General features: G+C 43.0%; 1 protein-coding gene across 1 annotated transcript; it reads left to right on the top strand.

Annotated features, from left to right (window-relative positions):
* The first annotated feature begins 1343 nt into the window (after positions 1-1343).
* On the top strand, positions 1344-16371 carry sh3bp2 (SH3-domain binding protein 2). Its single transcript, XM_079288978.1, has 13 exons — positions 1344-1570; positions 10178-10317; positions 10421-10523; positions 10845-10962; positions 11162-11229; positions 11804-11889; positions 11983-12057; positions 12586-13312; positions 13433-13556; positions 13806-13861; positions 14152-14227; positions 14600-14659; positions 14781-16371. Exons 1-13 carry the CDS (start codon positions 1467-1469, stop codon positions 14916-14918), a joined length of 1875 nt encoding a protein of 624 aa, XP_079145104.1. The 5' UTR covers positions 1344-1466; the 3' UTR covers positions 14919-16371.
* The last annotated feature ends 3466 nt before the right edge of the window (positions 16372-19837 follow it).

Here is a 19837-nt window from a genome sequence, read left to right as displayed (position 1 = left end):
TTAAAAGTTGCTGTAAAAAGAAGTGTATTCCATCTGACGCAGCCTCTGTTGGCCCTCAATGTCAAACCTGTTGATTCAGCTCAGCAGCAGCAGCAAGAGAACCTGCTCTTCATGTGGTTTCAAAGTCTAACTTTAGTGAGACACCTCACACTAAAGTTAGACTTGGAAACCTTTGAGGTCTTGCAATCAAATTAAGACTTTGCGCTGCTGTGTTCTTCTTTGTCATTTAACACAGGTACACTCACATTGTGCAAACGGCAAAAAAAAACTGAGTCGCTATTATGGTTTGAAGAGAAAGAAAACTGTACAAATTCCATCACAGTGCGCACAATGTCAAAGAGGGTCAATCAAACGAACTGGACTCGCTGCTGTCTTCTTCACAACTGGCAGTCTGCTCGGGATTCAGTGTAAGACCACTGGTCTTCCAGCCGAATGACTCCATTCCCAGTTTTTAAGATGTTGATATTTATAAGTTGTATATGCTTTTAAAATGTTGAGGGTGTACACAAGATTGTTAGATGCTTATAAGGCAAGGCAACTGTGTTTGTATAGCACCTGTCATTCAAAGTGCTTAACATCAGACAGAAAGGCAAGAAGACAATATATACCAAAAAACACAAGGCAATATCAAAATACAAATATATTAACAAATACCGACACTTGGTCAATGACCCGAAGCTCATGCCGCTCTACGTACCCCTCTTGCATCAGTGTTGCACGTGTCAGCAGCGGTGTGTCAGTTTTCGACTGTAGTTTCATGCATAGTGTCTTTTCAAAATAGACTTCTGTGTTCACCGAAAGTTGCAGTACTCATTTCAGATCTCATGCAGCCTAACGCAGGTACGTTTCAGGTCATGTTCAGGTCATTTGTAACCATGTCGATAGAAGTGAATGTGTGTGTGTGGGGGGGTTGCGTGTGTGCAGGACCACTGTCTTGTTCCACTCTTAAGGGACGGAAAGTCCCCCGGCCGCTTTCTCAGGTCCGCTGTGCCTGACAGTGCGAGGCGTGTGTGTGTGTGTGTGTGTGTGTGTGTGTGTGTAGTGGTGCGGGTTGTATCCGGCAGCCAATCACATACTAGCTCTGAGGAAACAGGAAGGAACATGCTGCAGCCATGTCGACCAATGAGAAGTCGGGGCTAAAGGAGGAGGCCTCTTCAGGAAACCAGTGGCAGAGTATCAGGGGTTCAGACCTCCAGCAGACTTCCTTCAGACATCAGACCAAAACGACTCGTTGTTCTATCTTCCCGTCCGTCCACTACTTCATTTCATTTTTCCATTTCCAATCACTCTATTCATATTTACTTCAATCTTTTCTTGCATGTATCTGCATTCCCTCTAGTTTTTCCAAATCTTGCCGGTCTAATCTTGAATCTGCATCTCTATCCGTTCCATCCTCTGTCCGACCCTGCGCCTGTCCGCCGTCGTTTAAAAAGTATGGTGGTAAATTGCGCCGTGCTGCCGCCGCCATGTCCGCCGCCATGTCCGCTCCATCCATGAGGAAGAAGAAGTCGTTTGCGCGTAGCAGCAAGCCGAGCGTCAGGATGTGTATTCGAGAACAGAGGGATTCCATGTAAGTTCAATCTTCACTCTCACACTTTGTGCTGTTGACTTCATCTTTTGTTGTTGGTCTCGTCTCTGATGTGCACTCGTTGTTACTTTATGTATCGATTGTATTCCCAGAAAAGTTGACTGGAGGTTGTTCTTACCTGCCAGTTGTAAGACCTGTTAGGTTGGTTTCTTTCTGTATCTGGGATAGCTTCTGGTTTCAGGAATCATCTCGTGGTTCTTTGTTATCAACGTAGGTGTGTGCTTTGCTAAAACCAATCCGCTGTAAGTTTACGTCATCTGTATTGGTAATTGTTTGATTTGGTAAAGTTTCTTCCGCTTTACAAAAGGTTAATGAAGCAACTGAAGGATTTCCTTGACCAAGACAGGTGAAGCCTGTACATTTTAGTTTGAGATTCTCCTCAGTGAAGTTATCTTTCAATCTTTTCACATTACTATTTCATCCTCTTGTTCTCTTGTGCTGTTGACCCACATTGTTCATTTGACCAGTACCGAGCGATGTCCATTTCAAGCAATGCCTACACTGCAGCAGCAACAGGTATACATACTGTACTTTATGTACTCCGTTAGTGTGCAGACAAACAGAAACACTGTATAGAAACTAAAAGAATTCAACCTGTGTACTTTTAGGTCATTATTCTGAATTACAGGAGGCCGAATTTCACCACATTGCAAAATACATAATTTCACACACAAGTAGGCTGTGCAGTTGGTCATATCCTCATTTTGGATCTACCAGATGTTTGTGGGCATATTAATGAATGGTCATAATTGTGTTCTGCCCAGTTTAATCCAAAGGGAAGGGTTATCTCTAAGAGACCCATGTACCAGTTTTTATTTTTTATTTTATTTTATACATCCTCTGAAGGTTAGAACCTGAGGATAGATTTGAGATAAAGCTCCGCGTATTTTAAAGTTGTTCTAGTCATAGATCAGAATAAATCAGGAGGGCATAAAGAGGCAGGCGCTAAAACGGAGCATTTACGGGTTTTTTTTGAAAATGAAAGCATGTAAACATGTTGCAGTTGAAACCCAAAACACAAGTATGAACTTAAAAATGAGCATGATATGTCTCCTTGAAGAGAATTCATGTCTGAGATGTGAGCAACAGGTTAATTGAGAGAAAATACTCATATATCACACTGTGGGGGAGTTGACAGCTTTGCTTCCCACAATAGAGGCACATATTTGGGCAGACAATTGACATCTGCGTGACCACCAAAATACCTTTGAAGGTGCTACATTTAATTCTCCCCCTAACGCAGGGTCCTGCTTGAGTAAAGTACAAAGTGGCAATGTCGCAAAGGGGTTTGGTTCATATATGCAGCAAAAGGTTAGGTGACGACTTCAGTTTTCAAGTTTTTGGTCAAAACTGGAATATCTAAACAAAGCCTGAGGCCGGCATCAGACACAAACCACGTCTGTCTGGTGGTTTTTCAACTGAAGGACACAAACATTTTATTTTCCAGTGGAGATAAGATTCCACGATGGGGCTCCAATCACGTCAGCTGTCAGTTATTGCCACGGTGACTCCTCAGCAAGGTTCATTTACAGGAAATGTGTTCTCATTCTCGACCCTGTGTCGGGGGGGAGGGAGGGTGGGCATGCAGTGAGAGCAGAATCTTAACACTCTCTTCCTGCCTCTGATTCGCTCGTTCTCTGCCTGTTTACAGATCTCGCTCGAATCTACTGTCAGAGTATTTTTCTTATCTTTGTGGTTTTTATTTCAGACAGATTTCTTTTTGTGTGTGTGTGTGTGTGTGTGTGTGTGTGTGTGTGTGTGTAGGTGTGTGTGTGTGTGTGTGTGTGTGTGTGTGTGTGTGTGTGTGTGTGTTGAAAGGAATCCTTACTCTAGCCAGAAGTGTGACCGTTCCTGTGGACTAGAACACTGTGAGTCACTTCACTTTATTAACGGTTAGTGTACAAACTAACTAACTAACTAACAAGCTATTTGCAAATAAAGTCCAACACCAAAATCACAATTTTGGCCGAAAAAAACAAAACGTATGGAGTTCTTTTGATTCTTGCAAAACTTTACAGACACAGAAAATCTGTGTCTGTTTGTTGATGTTATGAGACCTACGTCGTCCATATCTTGTTTGATGAATTATCTGACTCATAACCACACGCTGACATTACCTGTAACAACAATCAATATTTCAATACCATGAAAATGTATTTTAAAAAGTCATTATTCCGATTTTCTGATGATTTCCCTTTAGTGTTCAGTCGCAAGGGTGTCAATCATCCATCTGGGTGAATAAACCAAAGCGCAATAGCAAACACTCCAGAGTTCAGATAAACTTCTCTAAACCTCCAAACTCCGTAGTTTCTATTCATGTGTTCAAAGTGCCAGTGAACGTGTGAAGCTGAACAGCAGTGGAGGAACCGCTGCGGTTGGCTGTCGAGGGGGAACAGGAAGAAAAAGCACGCTCTATCTGGCGGTTTCAGTTTCCTGGGCCGGAGTTTTTATTGCCTGCGCTGCAGCTCGGACAGCGGTTTACCTGAGACCTTTAGATCTGCTCGGGGGTTGTGTGTTTTCCGCGTGTTGATTCAGGCGGTGCGTGCTTGAAGATCAGCACTGAGCTTTAAGCACGCACTTTGCTCTTTGCACTGAAAGGGAATTGGTTAGCCACACACACATACACACACACACACCTGGCAGCTGTGTCTCATACCATCACAGATGTTAAACTTCAATAGATGTTTGGCCCATAAGTAAGTAGATACACATTCATATACACACAGTTGGAAGATCCTAAACACTTCAGAGCTTTCTGCCGTATCGCGCAGACTTAATGGTGATGGATCAGCTGATTGGTGACTCTGAATCTATAGAAACCCCTTGACATGTGTGTGCTGATGTTTCCCGAACACTTACAGTTACAATCTTTCTCTGAGTTTTTAAAATGTGGTGTTTTTTTCGAGTTTTGCATGCTGTCCTTCCAAAAAGATGCTAGAATCAGTCAAACTCGATTCATGGTTGAAGATGGAAATGATAAAATATCTACAGTTACATGCAAAGTCTTTGTCAGTGGAGCGAAATGGGATTTTCCGTAGAGGTAGTGCATTGACCATAGGCCTCCAGACGTAAACATGCACTGTGTTCACGTGAAATTATTGAATTGGAGTAAATTCAGAAGCAGCAGATACAGAAATAATTTTTCTGGTCTCAAAACACATACTGTCCTGCGATGTGATTCATCAGGGGCTTTCCGTCACACAGCTGTGCAAGTTTCTATTTCAGTTTTTCTGGTCAGTCAACTGTTCCAAGGTGGCCTTCCTTCTTCTTTGTAAGAGACAACAGACACTGATAAGAGGTCTGCAAACTCAGAAAAGAGACATTCTTAGAAAAGCCTTTTTTCAACACACAACATCACTGGGTTGTAAAGTGTTTTGTGGCCTCTGTAGGGACTTCCAGGCTCCGTGGCCTCCCAGAAAGGCTCTTAGGGATGGGGGGACATGTCAGAAATTGAGGTTTCTCTCTAGTCTAGCAGCTTCCGTGATCTCGTCAGAAAAGCTCAGGAGATTATCCTCTCATGTTGGTCAGAGTCCCACCCCATCACCTGCCCGTCATTACTCACAAGCTGTCATCTAGCTTGTTATTGCAGTCAATCAGTCGTCGATCTGGCCGTGTGCTCTGCAGCCACATCACAGAATTACAAATCTCAAAAATGAATGCCGCTTTAAATCCCTGTTGAACACAGACGTAGTTTTACGTCTGTGTCTGTATCTGTGTGTCCAGGGAGGAAATGTGTTTGAATGGGTCTGGTATGTGCTTCCCTTCCTGACAAACAGCTGCACTCCGATTAGCATCTCTCGCTCACAAACTGCAGTTCACGATGGAGAACTTAAAAAAAGAAAAAAAAAAAAATTGAAAATGCTGTGTGGTGAGCGGGTTCAAAGCTGTACTTTTACACTCTAGATCAGTGGTTTTCAACCTGGGGGTCCAGACCCCCAATGGGTCGCGAGATAATGCGAGATGAATTACGATATTTACAGATTAATGGTTTTCACATTGCATCGCCTGTACCAGTGGTACTATTTGCCTTGGAATAGATTTTATAGAGTGTGTTTGTGTGAGTAAAACACACTCAACAAAGTCTAATGTCTCGGACACCTGATCATTCTCAGTAAATGCACCAAAGTTGAATGAGTCATTTCTTACTGTTGTTGTTTCCTACATGGAGTTTCTCAGCATATTAAGAGTACTCTTGTCATGACAATTACAATGTAAGGAGAAGTAAATGTGACCTGCGGACTGTATACGCTTTACGTGCAGCAGCTTCTCATGTTGGTGGCTTCATGTTGCAGTCAGAAGAAATTGTTTGGGTAAACAGAGACAGAGAAAGATTGCATGTCACTGTTTCATTTAGCATTTCCTCTGAGTGGAGGAAGTGACCTCATCTTACACAAGAGCTTATTTGGGCAAACATGAGTGAATCTACGTACATGGATCTCATTCACAGGGTTCCCTTTTCCTTTTCCACTCTTTACTGTTTTCCAAATATGTTTTTGTTTTGTATTTTTCGGGGGGGGGGGGGAGAGTTTTTGCACATGTTGCCAGAGAATTACATTTTTATTGTTAATTAATATTATTATTCAGAACAAAGACAAAGATACGCTGAGAAAATACAACTAATACATAAAATACAAAATATTTAAATAAAAAAGTCAGGAGAGAACGGAGTCATAGTTTAAAAATATCAGATATTATAAAATAATATGATTATTTATGATTCTTGTAAAAGAATACATATAGATCATAATTGCTATGTAATTGTAATATTATTAGTTTATTTCTCATATATTGATATTCTTACAATTGTAAATCTATTTAAATAGTGACTCTGACAACAATAGGCTATCATTCATTGAAGCACTGAAAGGGATCGAAGCGTAAGATCCAGAAGCAGTTGGAATTTGAATTTGAAGGATAAGTATGTACACACTGAAGCAGATGAACTGTAAACAGTGAAAGACACTGACATTACAGTTGAAAAGTAACAGATAGCGTGCGCACTGTCAACAGTGGCAGTTGTTATGTAAGCAGTGACAGCAGTTGAGGTTGTCAGATGTCCCTCCTGACCACATCTCTCTCTTCTGTTGATGGAAAAGTTGCTGAGGCGTAGACTTTCAGGCCACTTCCTACAGAAAACATGGAAGTGCACGGTCAGAATGCCATCATGTTGATTCACTAGGACTCCAGGAAATCTCTGTATCGATGATAAGCAGCTGGTGAACTTTGACCTCCCTCAGACTGAAATGAAGTTTACTGAACTTTAAATTATCTGTGTGTATGTGTGTGTGTTGTGGCTTGCGTTCAATGGTTATCAGTAACACACCCATATGATAGCCTCTGTACATCTTCTTGAAGTCCTCACACACACACACACACACACACACAGTTCACTCAAGGGTCAAAAACAAGCAGCAGCTCCACCCCTGTGATGCATTATGTCTTTCTGTTCTCACTCCCTCTCTCTGTACACACTCCCATGTTTCTTATTCCCTCTATTTTGATTCTCGAAGCATGATGCAACATTGCACATTTTGCCAACAACTCAAAATGAGAGTGCTTGGTTGGAATCTTTGGAGCAGGGTGTAAGACCGGTGACATCGCTCGTTTACTGGCCAGACTTGGTGAACATAAATTATTCGATGATTTTTTTTATTGCATATTCATTGCCAAGTGGCTTGTTCAACAGCCCAAACTTTCATGTAAAAGTTCACAAAAGTGGAGCCAAAGGTAGCAAAGCCACTGGTTGCACAATTCTATTGAAAAAAGTTAGTTTTGCTCATAAATGCTGTTTCAAATGCTGATGTGGCTTTTGTGCTTCTTCACAGTTGGGGGAAGTGCAAACTGCAACAGACTGTTTAAAGAGAGATCGAATTCGAAAGAGAAAGGGGATAGTCAAGACTTTTTGTGTGTACAGCCAAGCGCAACAACATGAATGTTTTTGAGGACGGACCGTCCACAAGTGTTCGCTGTTATCCCCATCTGTACGAGTCATCGTGCCTCATCCCTGTTGCGACAGCAGGCTCTTCGCTGATTGGTTGCGCGCGTAAACTGACTTTGACATGAAGAATCACTGAAGTGCAATCGTATCACATGCCAGCCTGCCAGTCGCTGCATGTCAACTTCACTTCACACATGAAAGCGGTGTGGAGAAGACAGATGTGTTTCAGTGTACAGCCAAACAACCGTCCCTGCAGCTTTTTATCTCAGTGAAAGGGAGTGGAATTTGGCAAGAAATCCGGGTAAATGTGGAGTTCCTCATTCCTTGGTTAACACACACACACACACACACACCACTCCCTCTCGCTCCCTCTGAGGCCGGTAGATGCTGTTGATAAACTGGAAGTAACACATAAACACATTAGAGGACGACTAACTTTACTTGAGATGTTTATTTTGACAACTGCTCTCTCTGTCACACACACACACACACACCTAATACAGAAGCTTTGAACACATGTGTTTCCTGTCTGAACTGTGTGTGTGTGTGTGTGTGTGTGTATACGTAAGTACACTATCTCCGTTTGAGTGTGTTTATGTGGAAGGGAGGGCGATAGAGATGGAAATCAACAAAGAGAGCGAGAGCGAGAGAGAGAGAGAGAGGCAAGGACGGAGACAGCATCAGAGTGAAATGAAAAAGAGAGCGTGATCAGATGAGGCAGAAAACCAGAGAGACAGTTCCCTCGCAGTTTGTTTTTTTGATGAGACGCAGCAGTGAGGACAGAGAGAAAAGGAGTCTGATTCGTCTCTGTCATGGACCTACTGCCGGCGTTAGCGTCCACAGTGTAAGCCTCCACAGCCAGCCTGTTGAGGGAGAGCGCTCATCAGCAGGAGGCTCAACAGGAGGTAGGCAACACCTGAGCAGGTCACGCCTGAACAGGACGGTGTAAGTAGATGACTTTCATGAGAAAAAAATAGTTTGAGATTGAGAGAAAAATTAAAGATGATCCCACTTTTAAGAGAATGTAGTGAATACCGTATGCATTTTTTCCCAGTGTGTGTATATATATATATATATATATATATATATATATATATATATATATAAGGTAACTGTTCATAGCACCAGCCATTGTTAAAATTGGATTATAGAAAAGCTCCTGCTTTCCATAAGCATTTATGAATGCACTCAACATACAGTAACACACACCTGATGGGTGAATCATGCATGCTGGATTTCTGACATCTCACATTTTATCTAAACATAAGAATGAAAACAAAGTCAGTTCAGATTTTTTTTGTGTCGTGAGAGACAGTATCTGGACACGGTCGTAGCATTGTGAGAATTTGGTCCTAAACGTCACAGCAGTTTGTGTTTGGATGTGATCTAAGGTCTGGGGATTTAGATTTTACAACCAGAGGTTTCACCCACTTTCAATCTCCCATGTGGGACAGCCCAACATGACGGTGTACAAGGGGCCTGTAAGGATGTTGCCATTTATAGCGTCATATCATCGGTGTGTTGAAACCACTTTACCAATGTCACGTTTCTATTTGAGTTTGTTTTCGACTTTATCGAAAAAGAGTGGATGAGATAAATGGATCATGGAAACGACTTGCCAAATAAGTTCCATCGTTAGCGAACATTGGACTACGTGACCGATCAGCTGTTTGCGCTGTTTGCGTGTTCCCCGCTATTTATTTATATTGTATTCATGAAACATGGCCAATTCTAGCGGACATGACAGAGCAATACAAACCTAATTGTTTTCAATTCGCAACCTCTTCTTCTACTGGTTTACTGGCGGATTACAGCCATGCGTAAAACGGAGCATGTACCGCAAACTTCTCCAGAAAGTGCGCAGCCTTGTTTACTCCCCCAATACCAGTTGATGGTAAGGCTAACTTCCATTTATTTTTTTGCAACATTTCAAAAGTTTGCTCACTTGACAATTGATTGGAAACAACAATTGTAAGGCTTTAAGGTTTTTACTTCTTTCTCATGAACTACTGCGCTTATTTGAATAAATAATGTAGGTTAGCTGGAAGCAGATTTAAACCCACAACTGTAACGGGTACAGTAAGGACCCAGGAGCAGAACGACAAACACCAGGGATAGTTTGAATCAACGCTTTATTTTCCTCTGGACACAACAGGTAGAAAATCACAGGGAAACAGCGGCAGGATCTCGTGGTCGAGGACAGAAGGCAGAGTGAGTTACCGGGGCAGAGGCAAGGCGGGGTAGCCCAAAACAGGCAGGGTCGGCAACGGGGAATCAGTCCACGGGTATTTGCTGGAAGGTCTTGCATGGAAGCGGAGAACGATCTGGCAGTGAGTGTGTGTGTGAGACTGGGGTCTAATAGGTGCAGCAGAGTGGGCAGGTGAGCGTGATGAGCTGATGAGGTGGGTGTGACTAGCAGGTGCACTGAATGGGCTGATTAGGTGAGTGAGACATAGAGTGACAGCATAGTAGTGGCAGAGCTGTGACAACAACAGAGAGGTTGTGAGTTTGAATCCTCTCTGGATCTTCAAATGTCTTGTTTTTCTTATTTTATCCTGAAGATTTTATGCGACACCTGAGCCAACTGGTAGATCTGTCACGCAGCGATTCAACAATAATAACGAACGCTCCTCTCTTTTCCTCTCTGGCAGAACCATGTCGTCTCCAGAGATGTGCTGGCCGCTGCCGATGCCGGCCATCGGGGCTCAGAACCTCCTCACCATGCCCGGGGGAGTTTCCACTTCGGGATACCTCCACAAGAAGGGAGGCAGCCAGTTCAGCCTCATGAAATGTGAGTTCACAACAACACGATCAAGTGTGGGTGGACAGAATGAGCATGTCCGAGACTGTGTTTTAACCCCAGATTATCTCAATACCTATTGCCTGCTTTACAGGGCCGCTGAGGTACATCATCATCCACAAGGGCTGCGTGTACTACTTTAAGAGCAGTACCTCTCCTGCACCGCAGGGGGCGTTCTCGCTCAACGGCTACAACAGGTCAGTGCATCTGATGAGTCCACATTCAGTCATGTTTTTCAGCATACTTCCAGACTCCCAGTTTGTTAACCACCTGTGTAAGTGGTTACCGCTGTATACAAGTCTGCACTTCATCAATACCCAAAATATCCTTTTTTTTTGTTTGTTTTATGTGAATGTACATGCTTACATTGAACTCATATTCAATGAACTTGGCTTGAGTTCCAGGCGTGAGCTTGTGGGTGTGTTTGCATTTAAATGTAAAGCATTTGCACGCAGGGCTTCTATCCTGAAGCGCTTTACAAATGTGTCCGTGCGTAACGCATTCATCCTCTTCCACAGAGTGATGAGGGCAGCAGAGGAGACGACGTCCAGCAATGTGTTTCCCTTCAAGATCGTCCACTTCAGTAAGAAACACAGGACGTGGCTTTTCTCTGCGGCCAGCGAGGACGAGAGGAGGGTGAGAGCAACCACGCGCGTACTCTGCACATTTCCAAATATATGTATTGACACCTTGTGAGAATACTTTTAAACTGCCAGAGTAGCTTTTATGCCTTGAGCTATTTAAGTGTCGGATAGACAATTATTGGCTCACCGAGTGTACCTGTCCTCTCATCTGCTAAAAATCTTTACACTCTGTATTGTTATTGCTTTTACAGAAATGGATGCGATTCCTGCGGCGGGAGATAGATCACTATAACGAGAGAAAAGAGTCCCACATTCCGAGGTAATGCACACTGTATACTCTAAGTGTCACACTGTGATATACAGAACGTTTTTAATTCATAACACATATCGATATCAGGGACATTTAATAGCTTTTCATTATATTGAGTGCCTGTGCTGCTCAGGGAGCCTGATTTGTTTTTGTGGTTGAAGAAAACATATTTTTATGAGATATGATGCCAACTTCTTTGCATTTTATAATAGCCTGCAGCATTCATGACTGCATCTCATAAAGTAGTTCAACATGACTGAAAACAAAAAAGAAGCATAAATGTTTTTGGATGACATGTGAGCTTTTGGCGAGCTTGCAAACTGGCATAATGTAAATGACATAATGAATAACAAAAGAAACATTTAAGTTACAAAAAGAACTAGATGATCATCGTAATGTTTGAAGCTACCTCGAAAACTAGCTTTTAGCAATGACGGCTAGTTTGAAGGAGCAGATGGGCGAGTGTTGGCATTTATTTATTCAATGTCATGAACCTACAGCCAATCAAATCAACTTGAACTGGCTGTTCAAACCTTTTTCTGAATATCACGTTTTCACGAGAACCTTTTCTTTGTTGTCATAGTGACTCCGATTCAGACGCCGATAATTTCTATGGCACGATTGAGGAGCCCATGGATATCAAACACCACGTCGATAACGCGGCAGATGGTGAGACCATGTAAATGACTGCCGTACATGCAGTGACTCACACGTTGTACTCGTGTGTCATTACACTGTGGTATCTGGTCTTTCTGTGTGTAGAATATGGAGATGATGATGACGACGATGAGGACGACTATCTGGAGCCAGACAGCGACTGTTCGTCAACATCGACAGGTGAGACGCACACCCACACACACCCCCCTCTAGCTGACTCGTACGTATACAGTCCGTTACGATGGAGGAAACGGCACACTGAACTTCGACTGTTACATCGGTGACATCAGAACTGATAGTAATGAGGTCAAAGGTCACATCCGGACACCGAGACCCCACAGTGTTTTTGTTACTTATCATACGAACGTGGAGTTCTTGAAAATTTTATACAAGCTGAGGTGAAAGTGACAAACAACTGTGTTGAAGGAAGCGAGGACAATAGTGGGAAATACTACTAGAAGTACATTAATAGTGGAGTTTGTAATTTCCTGTGTGTGTGTTTCTTTTAAACGCATCCAGGAAGTTAATGGGGTTTATGTCAATACAAAATAATTAGTAAAGAAAAAATGCTACGTGGAAAAAAAACTATACCTATCAGGATGTACTGTTCGATAAAGGTATATGGAAAGAAATCCAAAACTAAGAAACCAGCCTGATTCCTTTCTCTTCTTTTTTTTTTTTTTTTTCTTTTTTTTTAAACATTTTTAGGTCGACCTACGGGGCCGCCCCCCTCCTACCCCCCTCCCCCGGTGCCGGTTTCATTTAATCTCCGTCAAGACTCCAGTCCAGGTTTCCACAAAGCCCCACCTCCTCCCATCCCGCTGCTCCACAGAATCCCAACCAGCCCGCTCCCCAGAAAGCCCCCGCCCTGTTTCCCCCCTCCCTCCTTACTGAAGGACTCTCACAAAGGCCCGCCTCCTCCACTCCCCTTCGCCCCCCACCTGCACAAGTCCTTGTCGCCCACCCCCCCGACTCCTCCTCCCCCCAACGTAAAGAGAGCCCCCCAGTGCAGGGTGACGTCTGTTGGGGGGCCTGGGAACGACGAGAGAGACTGGAGGCCTATGCCGGCCGTGTCGGTCCAGTCCCCCGCCACTCTGCTCATCTGTGACCAATTAGAGACCAGGATGGTCTTAAATAGTCCCGCCCACTGCTCCCCTATTGCTGGAGGTATCAAATCAGTGGGCAACCCCCGCAGCAAGCCGAGCCTACCTCCTCAGTATAACATCGGAGGGTCCTCCCTCAGGCCTGTGACGTCAGACTCCCCGTCCCTCAGCAAGACGTCCTGCAGTCACCCACCGCTGCCTGGCCACCCTCCGCTCTCTCCTCTACTTAAACCTGGACTTCACAACAAGCCAGTGCCGCCCAAACCTCCTTCGCCCACAGTCAAACCCCCGCTGCCTTCAGCCAAGTCCAAGCCGCCGGGAACCCCGCTGCAGTAAGTTGGACTCAAACGCACAAAACACTCGACACAGAATTCTTTAGAGAGCAATCATGTAGAAAAACAAAAGGTCAATCAGGTTGAAGCTACCACACTAAGGTGCATTTTCCCCCCCAGAAGAGCATCTCCAGACGGCCAGAGCTTCCGTTCGTCGGGAGACGAGGTGCCCGCAGAGTTCAAGAGGAAGCGAGACTCGGACAAACACTGCAGCGGAGAGGAGTCTGACGACGACTACGAGAACGTAAGTGATGTCACAACTGATATTGAGCTGCAGGCCGCACAACCGCTGCGCATATAGATGCGTTAAGCCTCCTGCAGACTACAAGACTTGAAGAGAGTTGAAGTGCTGCTCACACCACAAGACACTTTATTTTGTTGACGTGAGGGCGCACAAACAACATAACTGACCAGGCGTACTGATTACAACACGATCACTAACATCAGCGCTCCAATAAACGCAGTGTGTTTAACCTGGTGTTTCTATCTGCAGGTGCAGCTGCCAGACTCCGTGTTCATTGATACGACCGAAACCAGCTTCATAGAAAAGTAAGACGGATACACGTTTCCTTGTAATGCAGAAGTTGAACCTGAAATGTCCCTTCAGCAGGCCACAGCCCTGCTGCTTTGCAGAGCATTCCTGCCATCTAGTGCTTCGTTTCATTTTATTATTATTATTTTATCATAGGTCTTTATTTATGAAGCAGATCTGCCGTAACATTAGTCTCTACATTGTTCAGTCGTTAGTCATTTGCGGTATTAGTTCACCACCGTTCATAGCGATGATGTTGACAGTAAGTGTCTCTATTAATAACCTGAGATGATGTTTGTACCCGCAGGTTGTTCGGAGAGAGCCCCATCCCTCCACAGGACGGACTGTACTGCATCCGAAACTCAGGAACCAAAACATCAAGGGTAATGTTATAATAACAAATACAATATAAGTTAACTTGTCTTATTGTATTCAAATGAAAATAATATGATAAGTCACAAGCTAGGACTTTTCAACCAAGTACCCTATGTGGGATATATTTATATTTATTTATTTATTTAGAGTAGTCTACTAATGCAGGGGAATGCAGGTGTAAGACAAAATGAGTATTATGCGATAATCAAATGTTTGTTGTAGTCATACAGTTTATATGAAAGTCATTACAGGTTAACAGAAACGGGAAATCTTATGTTCTGATATCTTAATAACTAAAGTCTGTGTTACTAATAGGACATTTGAGTCAAAACATCACCTGATCCTGACGACTAATATAATCTTTCTGGTGTGTTTGCCAGGTGTTGGTGGTGTGGGATGTCAGTATAGGCAAAGCCCGGAACTACCGACTGTTTGAAGAGGTGAGAAGCTCGCCGCTGTATTCATACAATTCTAATAATTTATGTGCAGAGATTAGGCAGAACGACTGCGTATCATTTGCAATATTGAAGTCCTTTGGTTCGCTGTTGGTGTTTTTGCCAGGTGGACCGTATGTTTCTGGACAACGACGTCACCTTCCCCACTCTGTCTGCTGTGATCGAACACTACTACAGCCACCCGCTTCCTCACCACGGCTCGCTCTGCCTGCAGAAGCCCTACACAAAGACGCTGAGCTTCTGATCAACGCAGTCAAACCGAAGAGTAGCGGCGAGTCGGGGCCTTCTCTGCAAGTGAAATCCATCTCCGTCGAGCAACGGCGCGTGGAGATAAAGTCACTCGCACGGATGAAATAACTGTCACAGTAAATCAGAACACATCATCCCTCACAGTGTTCAGGGGAGAAGACCTGCTGTTGCACCAGAATATGCCATCACGCTTCATGTTTAACAGCAACCACAGTAACCTTACAGTTAATGGAACATTATTTACACACAGCAAGCCATCCTAATCCTCTTCTGTGCACTGAAAACATCAGTTACTGTAACTGCTCTGTTTCTGAAGCATTCCTGCTGCTTTATGCAAGCCCATTCAGTGTCATCGGGGAAGCGTGTAATGGTAGCGCTGAAGCACAATACATGAGCCAGTGTGATGTAATTTGTCCTCAATGGGGCGCTGCGACACCATGTGGCAAAAAGAAAATCCCCCAGCTTCATGTGGGATGTGGGTTTACCTGTGGTTCCTTTGGGTCTGTCCCGGTGTGCCCACACAAGTCCCTGATCGCGTGACGTATATCAACTCCCAAAAGCGAGTTGATGTGACACAAAAGTAGAATAATAGAACATAGTAATATATTACTCAACCAAAAAAAAGATAGCAATTGAAAAGAGAGGTTGAAATAAGTAATGATTACAAGTAATGATACTGTTGATATTGAATGTTTTTACCGGAACCCGGATGAGTAAATTAATGAGATTTTAAAAGTGACGTTACATTGTGCGCACTGTGCACACTTGTAGTTACAATCTGGAATGACCGTCAAGAAAGGAGTAGATTGTTCTAGAGGAAGGTCATCTCTGACTATCAGAGTATAATGCAGAGGATGCTTACGTTAGCTGGATCATTCATTCAGACAAGAATAATGTTCAGGCTCAATCCAACGTGTCATAAAGAACTTTTTTTTTATTTTATTGTGAGCAGACCTAAAACTGACTTGTGGGTGCTACTGCCAACAGCTGGACCGGTATGGGACTGTTATGAGAGGATGGCAACGTCATTATGTTTCACAAATGTAAAACAAGTCTGTCGTCCAGACTTCAGTTGTCTCTGTGTGATCAATGGGCAACACGTATTTATTTACACATGCACCAAGTCCAAAAACTGTAATTGCGATTTCAGGGGCTTGTAACGCTTCGATATGTTGTGCTTTTCTCTTGCAAAGTCCTTGGAGGGTAGAAAACATCTCACCTATTAACAAGAAATGAAACCAGACTGTAAGGGTGCAAATTGTCAGATTGATCATGAAGAAATTCATTCTCAACTGCTAAAACGTTGACATTCTGCAAATACAGTTTGCACAGCACTGACTTTAATGTTGTACATCACTATATATTTATCTGTAAGTACTGTAAAAAAAATGTAAATATATTGTTTTCTACAGAAATATATGTTGAGAGTGTATAAAGGATTACTCGGAGCCTTCTGTTTGGTCTTTTTTAAATTTGTGTATCTAAAAAGGTTGCAGCTTCCTGAGTGTCACAGGTTTGAGCTTCATAATGTACATAGACTGCGGACTGATCTTGAGTAAGACCACTAATAACTTGTTGAATGATAGATTATTATTTATTTATTAGTTTTTAAAAAGTATTCTATTTAATAATTATTTTATTAATCAATTGTTTATTTACTCCGTTATATGTCAGCACTTCAAAAAGATTCTCCAAGCCCAAAGATATTCGATTTACAATCCTCACTTAAGGGGATGAAACCAAACCAGTAAAGTGCGTTGCTTATTTTCATATATTTCTTGCAAAACCAAACCTGTGTAGGAAAGAAGACAGTGTAGCGAATGTGACTACTTTTTACATTGAGTATTGCCCTCGTGAATTTTGGGGTCCTCAGCTGGCCTCAGATGTCCTCCCAGTGGGACTGGTAACGGTCTTTGAAGTCGATACACTGCTGTTGCAAAGTGGTTATGGGAAGCAGGCTCACGATATGGCCTTGCACTTCAGGTCTCGATCCGTGGCAGGTGGTTATTGGTCCGTCGATGAGCCGGGGTCAAATAATACTCTGAATACTTGTTCAACTGTACATGTGAAATTTTAGGGTGAAGACAAACAGGATGCGAACAAATTGCTTTTTCCTTCTCATTTCCTCTTACAAAACCAAAACATAGTGTTAAACGATACTGACAATAAAGCATGATAATAAAGAATCGTACTGTTGGGAAAAATCTAAATGACTAATTAGTATGCGTTTCAATGATTAAAGAATGTGATTTAACAGAAGCTCATCTCCTCTGTAGTGTTTAAGGCCTGTGTCCTTGTGAGAACTTTCACTGACACTAGGTCTTCAGCAAATGTTGAATCTATTAAGAAACAGTTGATTGCCGAAAGAACACTTCAGCTGTTTGTCCTGAATAAGAATGATAACAAACGTGCAGAAAGCGTCAATACTTACGCAGGGCTGATTTGCGACCATGATCTACGACAAAGTAACCTTTGTACTAGAACAAATAGTTAAAGTATCCAGATACGTAGACGCCTGTGTGAAACGCGAAATGTGTGTGTGTTACCTTGTGCCAGCCCACTGCATGTTGTTTACTGAGTATAAATATCAGAGACTCGGAGACAGATCTTCGAGCGGTCTTGATGTACATTCTGTATGTGAATCAACCCTGTCTCCTTCTTTGCAAAGAATAAATGTCCATTGATGAATGATTTTTACACCAGTCTCGAGTGAATTTTTCTAACACGTGCATACTGTGCTTTAGAATGGAAATGCAGTATGCCAAATACACCAGGATGTCCGACCACATCCGGTCGCAGTTTGCAGTATACAAGCCAGCATGCCTTGCATCTGATCCACAATCCTCTGCACAGCGGATATATAAGCAAGAGGGTCAAAGTTCAAGGTGCCACGTTGTGACGAAGTAGTTTGTCGAAATTGAATGCATACTGCATGCAACAGTACATACTTTGTAAGGGCAGCTGTATACATGCACACAACTTCAGTTCCTTGCTGCTTGCTTCATTAGGAGGTAGCAACAACCCGAGAAGATGCTAAATTTCCAGATGAGCGTAACCAGCTTTGAGTGTCGCTGTCTGTGGTGCTGAACAGCACTTACGAGGCCACACAGAGACCACAGCACGTTTCCAAACTGATCACTCGTGAAATCAATGCAATCTAAATATGGTCCACCCATCCATGAATTAAACTTCATGGATATATAAGCAACTGTGCATTCTTTTTTTTGACATTTCCCATGTGTTTCTGTTTTATTCCACCATCACTGTGCTCTATACAGTATACTCTTTTTTGTTATCTACTTATCATTTAAGTGAAAGACATTACTTTATATATTTCAATGTTGTGGTACCAATCATTGTAGGCCTACTCGTTTTTTACAAGGTTGCGGCTCATTTTGCACACGATGAATCAGTCTAGTGTGGTATTAAGTCTCAGCATTACCTCCTCTTCCTTCTGCCGTCTCGCAGGGCTAGAGAAAATAAAAAGTGGACTACCAGCCCTCCCCCACAGGGAGATAAAGAAGCTCCCACAAACGTCTTCAGAAACATGGCCCTGATCTGAGGGTGTATCTGCTTGCAGCCAGTGGTTAGAGCCCCCGCTGCCTCCTGGTGAGACGAGGATAAAGCTGTTTGGTCTGAGGACGTGTTGATATCTGTGGGCTGTGTGCACTTCTCTGCCTTAAAAGTGTTGCTTCACTGCTGGATTTTAACATGATGAGATGAAAATGAAAAGCTAAAACCCTGCCGGGCCTTGTTTTATAATCCATCTGAAGCTGAGTTCCTTCGTTTTTCCCCCCCTTTTGTAAGCGATGACTCTCTGTTTTAGCTTGTTTCTTTTTAATATAACCAACCATACAGCTGCTGTTTCATTGCACTGCTGGACGCTTACTCGACATTCTTCTCCGTTGTCCAGCTGTGAGCCACTCTGCAGGGACAGGCATTAGAAAATCAACTGTTTCCAAGTAATTACGTGTAAAGCCTTGAAGCTAATGTATGTTGCACTGGTCCTTTGCAAAGACAGAATCACCTTGGTGACTGTAGTCCTATTAAAGGAACATTGTCATCTAGCAAATAACTGGGATGTCTTACATAGAAAACCAAATTATTCTTGCTGTGTTCCCACACGACACTGACACTACAATTACAGTTCAAACATGCATGTGGGAGGAAAAGTGGCTTAAATGGAGCCATCTGGTACTGTACATGTTCACCTTGGGTTGAGTGCAGGTTGATACTATGGTGTGACATCTAGCTGCCATGTTTATTTAGAGGTTTTTGACAGCGCACAAACTCATTAGCTTCTCTAAAGCAACCAATCCACCGACTGGTTATCACAGTGGCATGCTCCGTTTTTTTTTCTTTTTATTTGAAAGCATTTTCTAAAGGTGATAAATTCAGAAGAAATCTATCGCCTTCACACAGCTATCAATGTGGCGACGGCTGAGCTGGCAGCTATCGGTGCTGAAAACAGTGCTGACAGAGCTAACAGCGTTTAACCGAGGGTGAAACATTACAATATCCAAAATGTTTCAAAAAATGTTTGTAGTGTTTTTGGTTATGGCAGGCCTTCAAACTAACACAATTCTGGTATGTTTTACTGATCAACAACCGCATCTCCCCTGCAGATATATTGTGACCATTGTTTTCCATGGGAAATTAAAAACACTCTTGTTTCTGCAATGCGCTTGTTCTTCCCAGCAGTTACAGAGCTGATTATCAAGTGAAATAAGAAGAGCGGTTGGGTTTAGATTTCTGGAGTCGTCCTCACTGTTCAGGTCCCTGACAGTGAGCTTGCAAATAATGATTTTCCACAGTTGTATTTTATAAGAGACTGGATTTCAAACCGTTAGATCTGCCATCGGTGTGTGTGTGTGTGTGTGTGTTGAGGTGACTGCAAGAAAGAGATACTGACAG

The sequence above is a fragment of the Melanostigma gelatinosum genome (genome assembly GCF_949748355.1).
Source record: "Melanostigma gelatinosum genome assembly, chromosome: 18".
Lineage (NCBI taxonomy): Eukaryota > Metazoa > Chordata > Actinopteri > Perciformes > Zoarcidae > Melanostigma > Melanostigma gelatinosum.
This window is presented reverse-complemented; position numbering and strand designations above follow the sequence as displayed.

What these genes read in the sequence shown, in the direction of transcription:
- sh3bp2 (XM_079288978.1), top strand. Translation starts at nt 1,467, where the DNA reads ATGTCCGCCGCCATGTCCGCTCCATCCATGAGGAAGAAGAAGTCGTTT. An exon ending in CCAGTTCAGCCTCATGAAAT is followed by an intron (nt 10,318 to 10,420) that starts GTGAGTTCACAA and finishes CCTGCTTTACAG; the next exon opens with GGCCGCTGAGGTACATCATC. An exon ending in CGTCGATAACGCGGCAGATG is followed by an intron (nt 11,890 to 11,982) that starts GTGAGACCATGT and finishes TTCTGTGTGTAG; the next exon opens with AATATGGAGATGATGATGAC.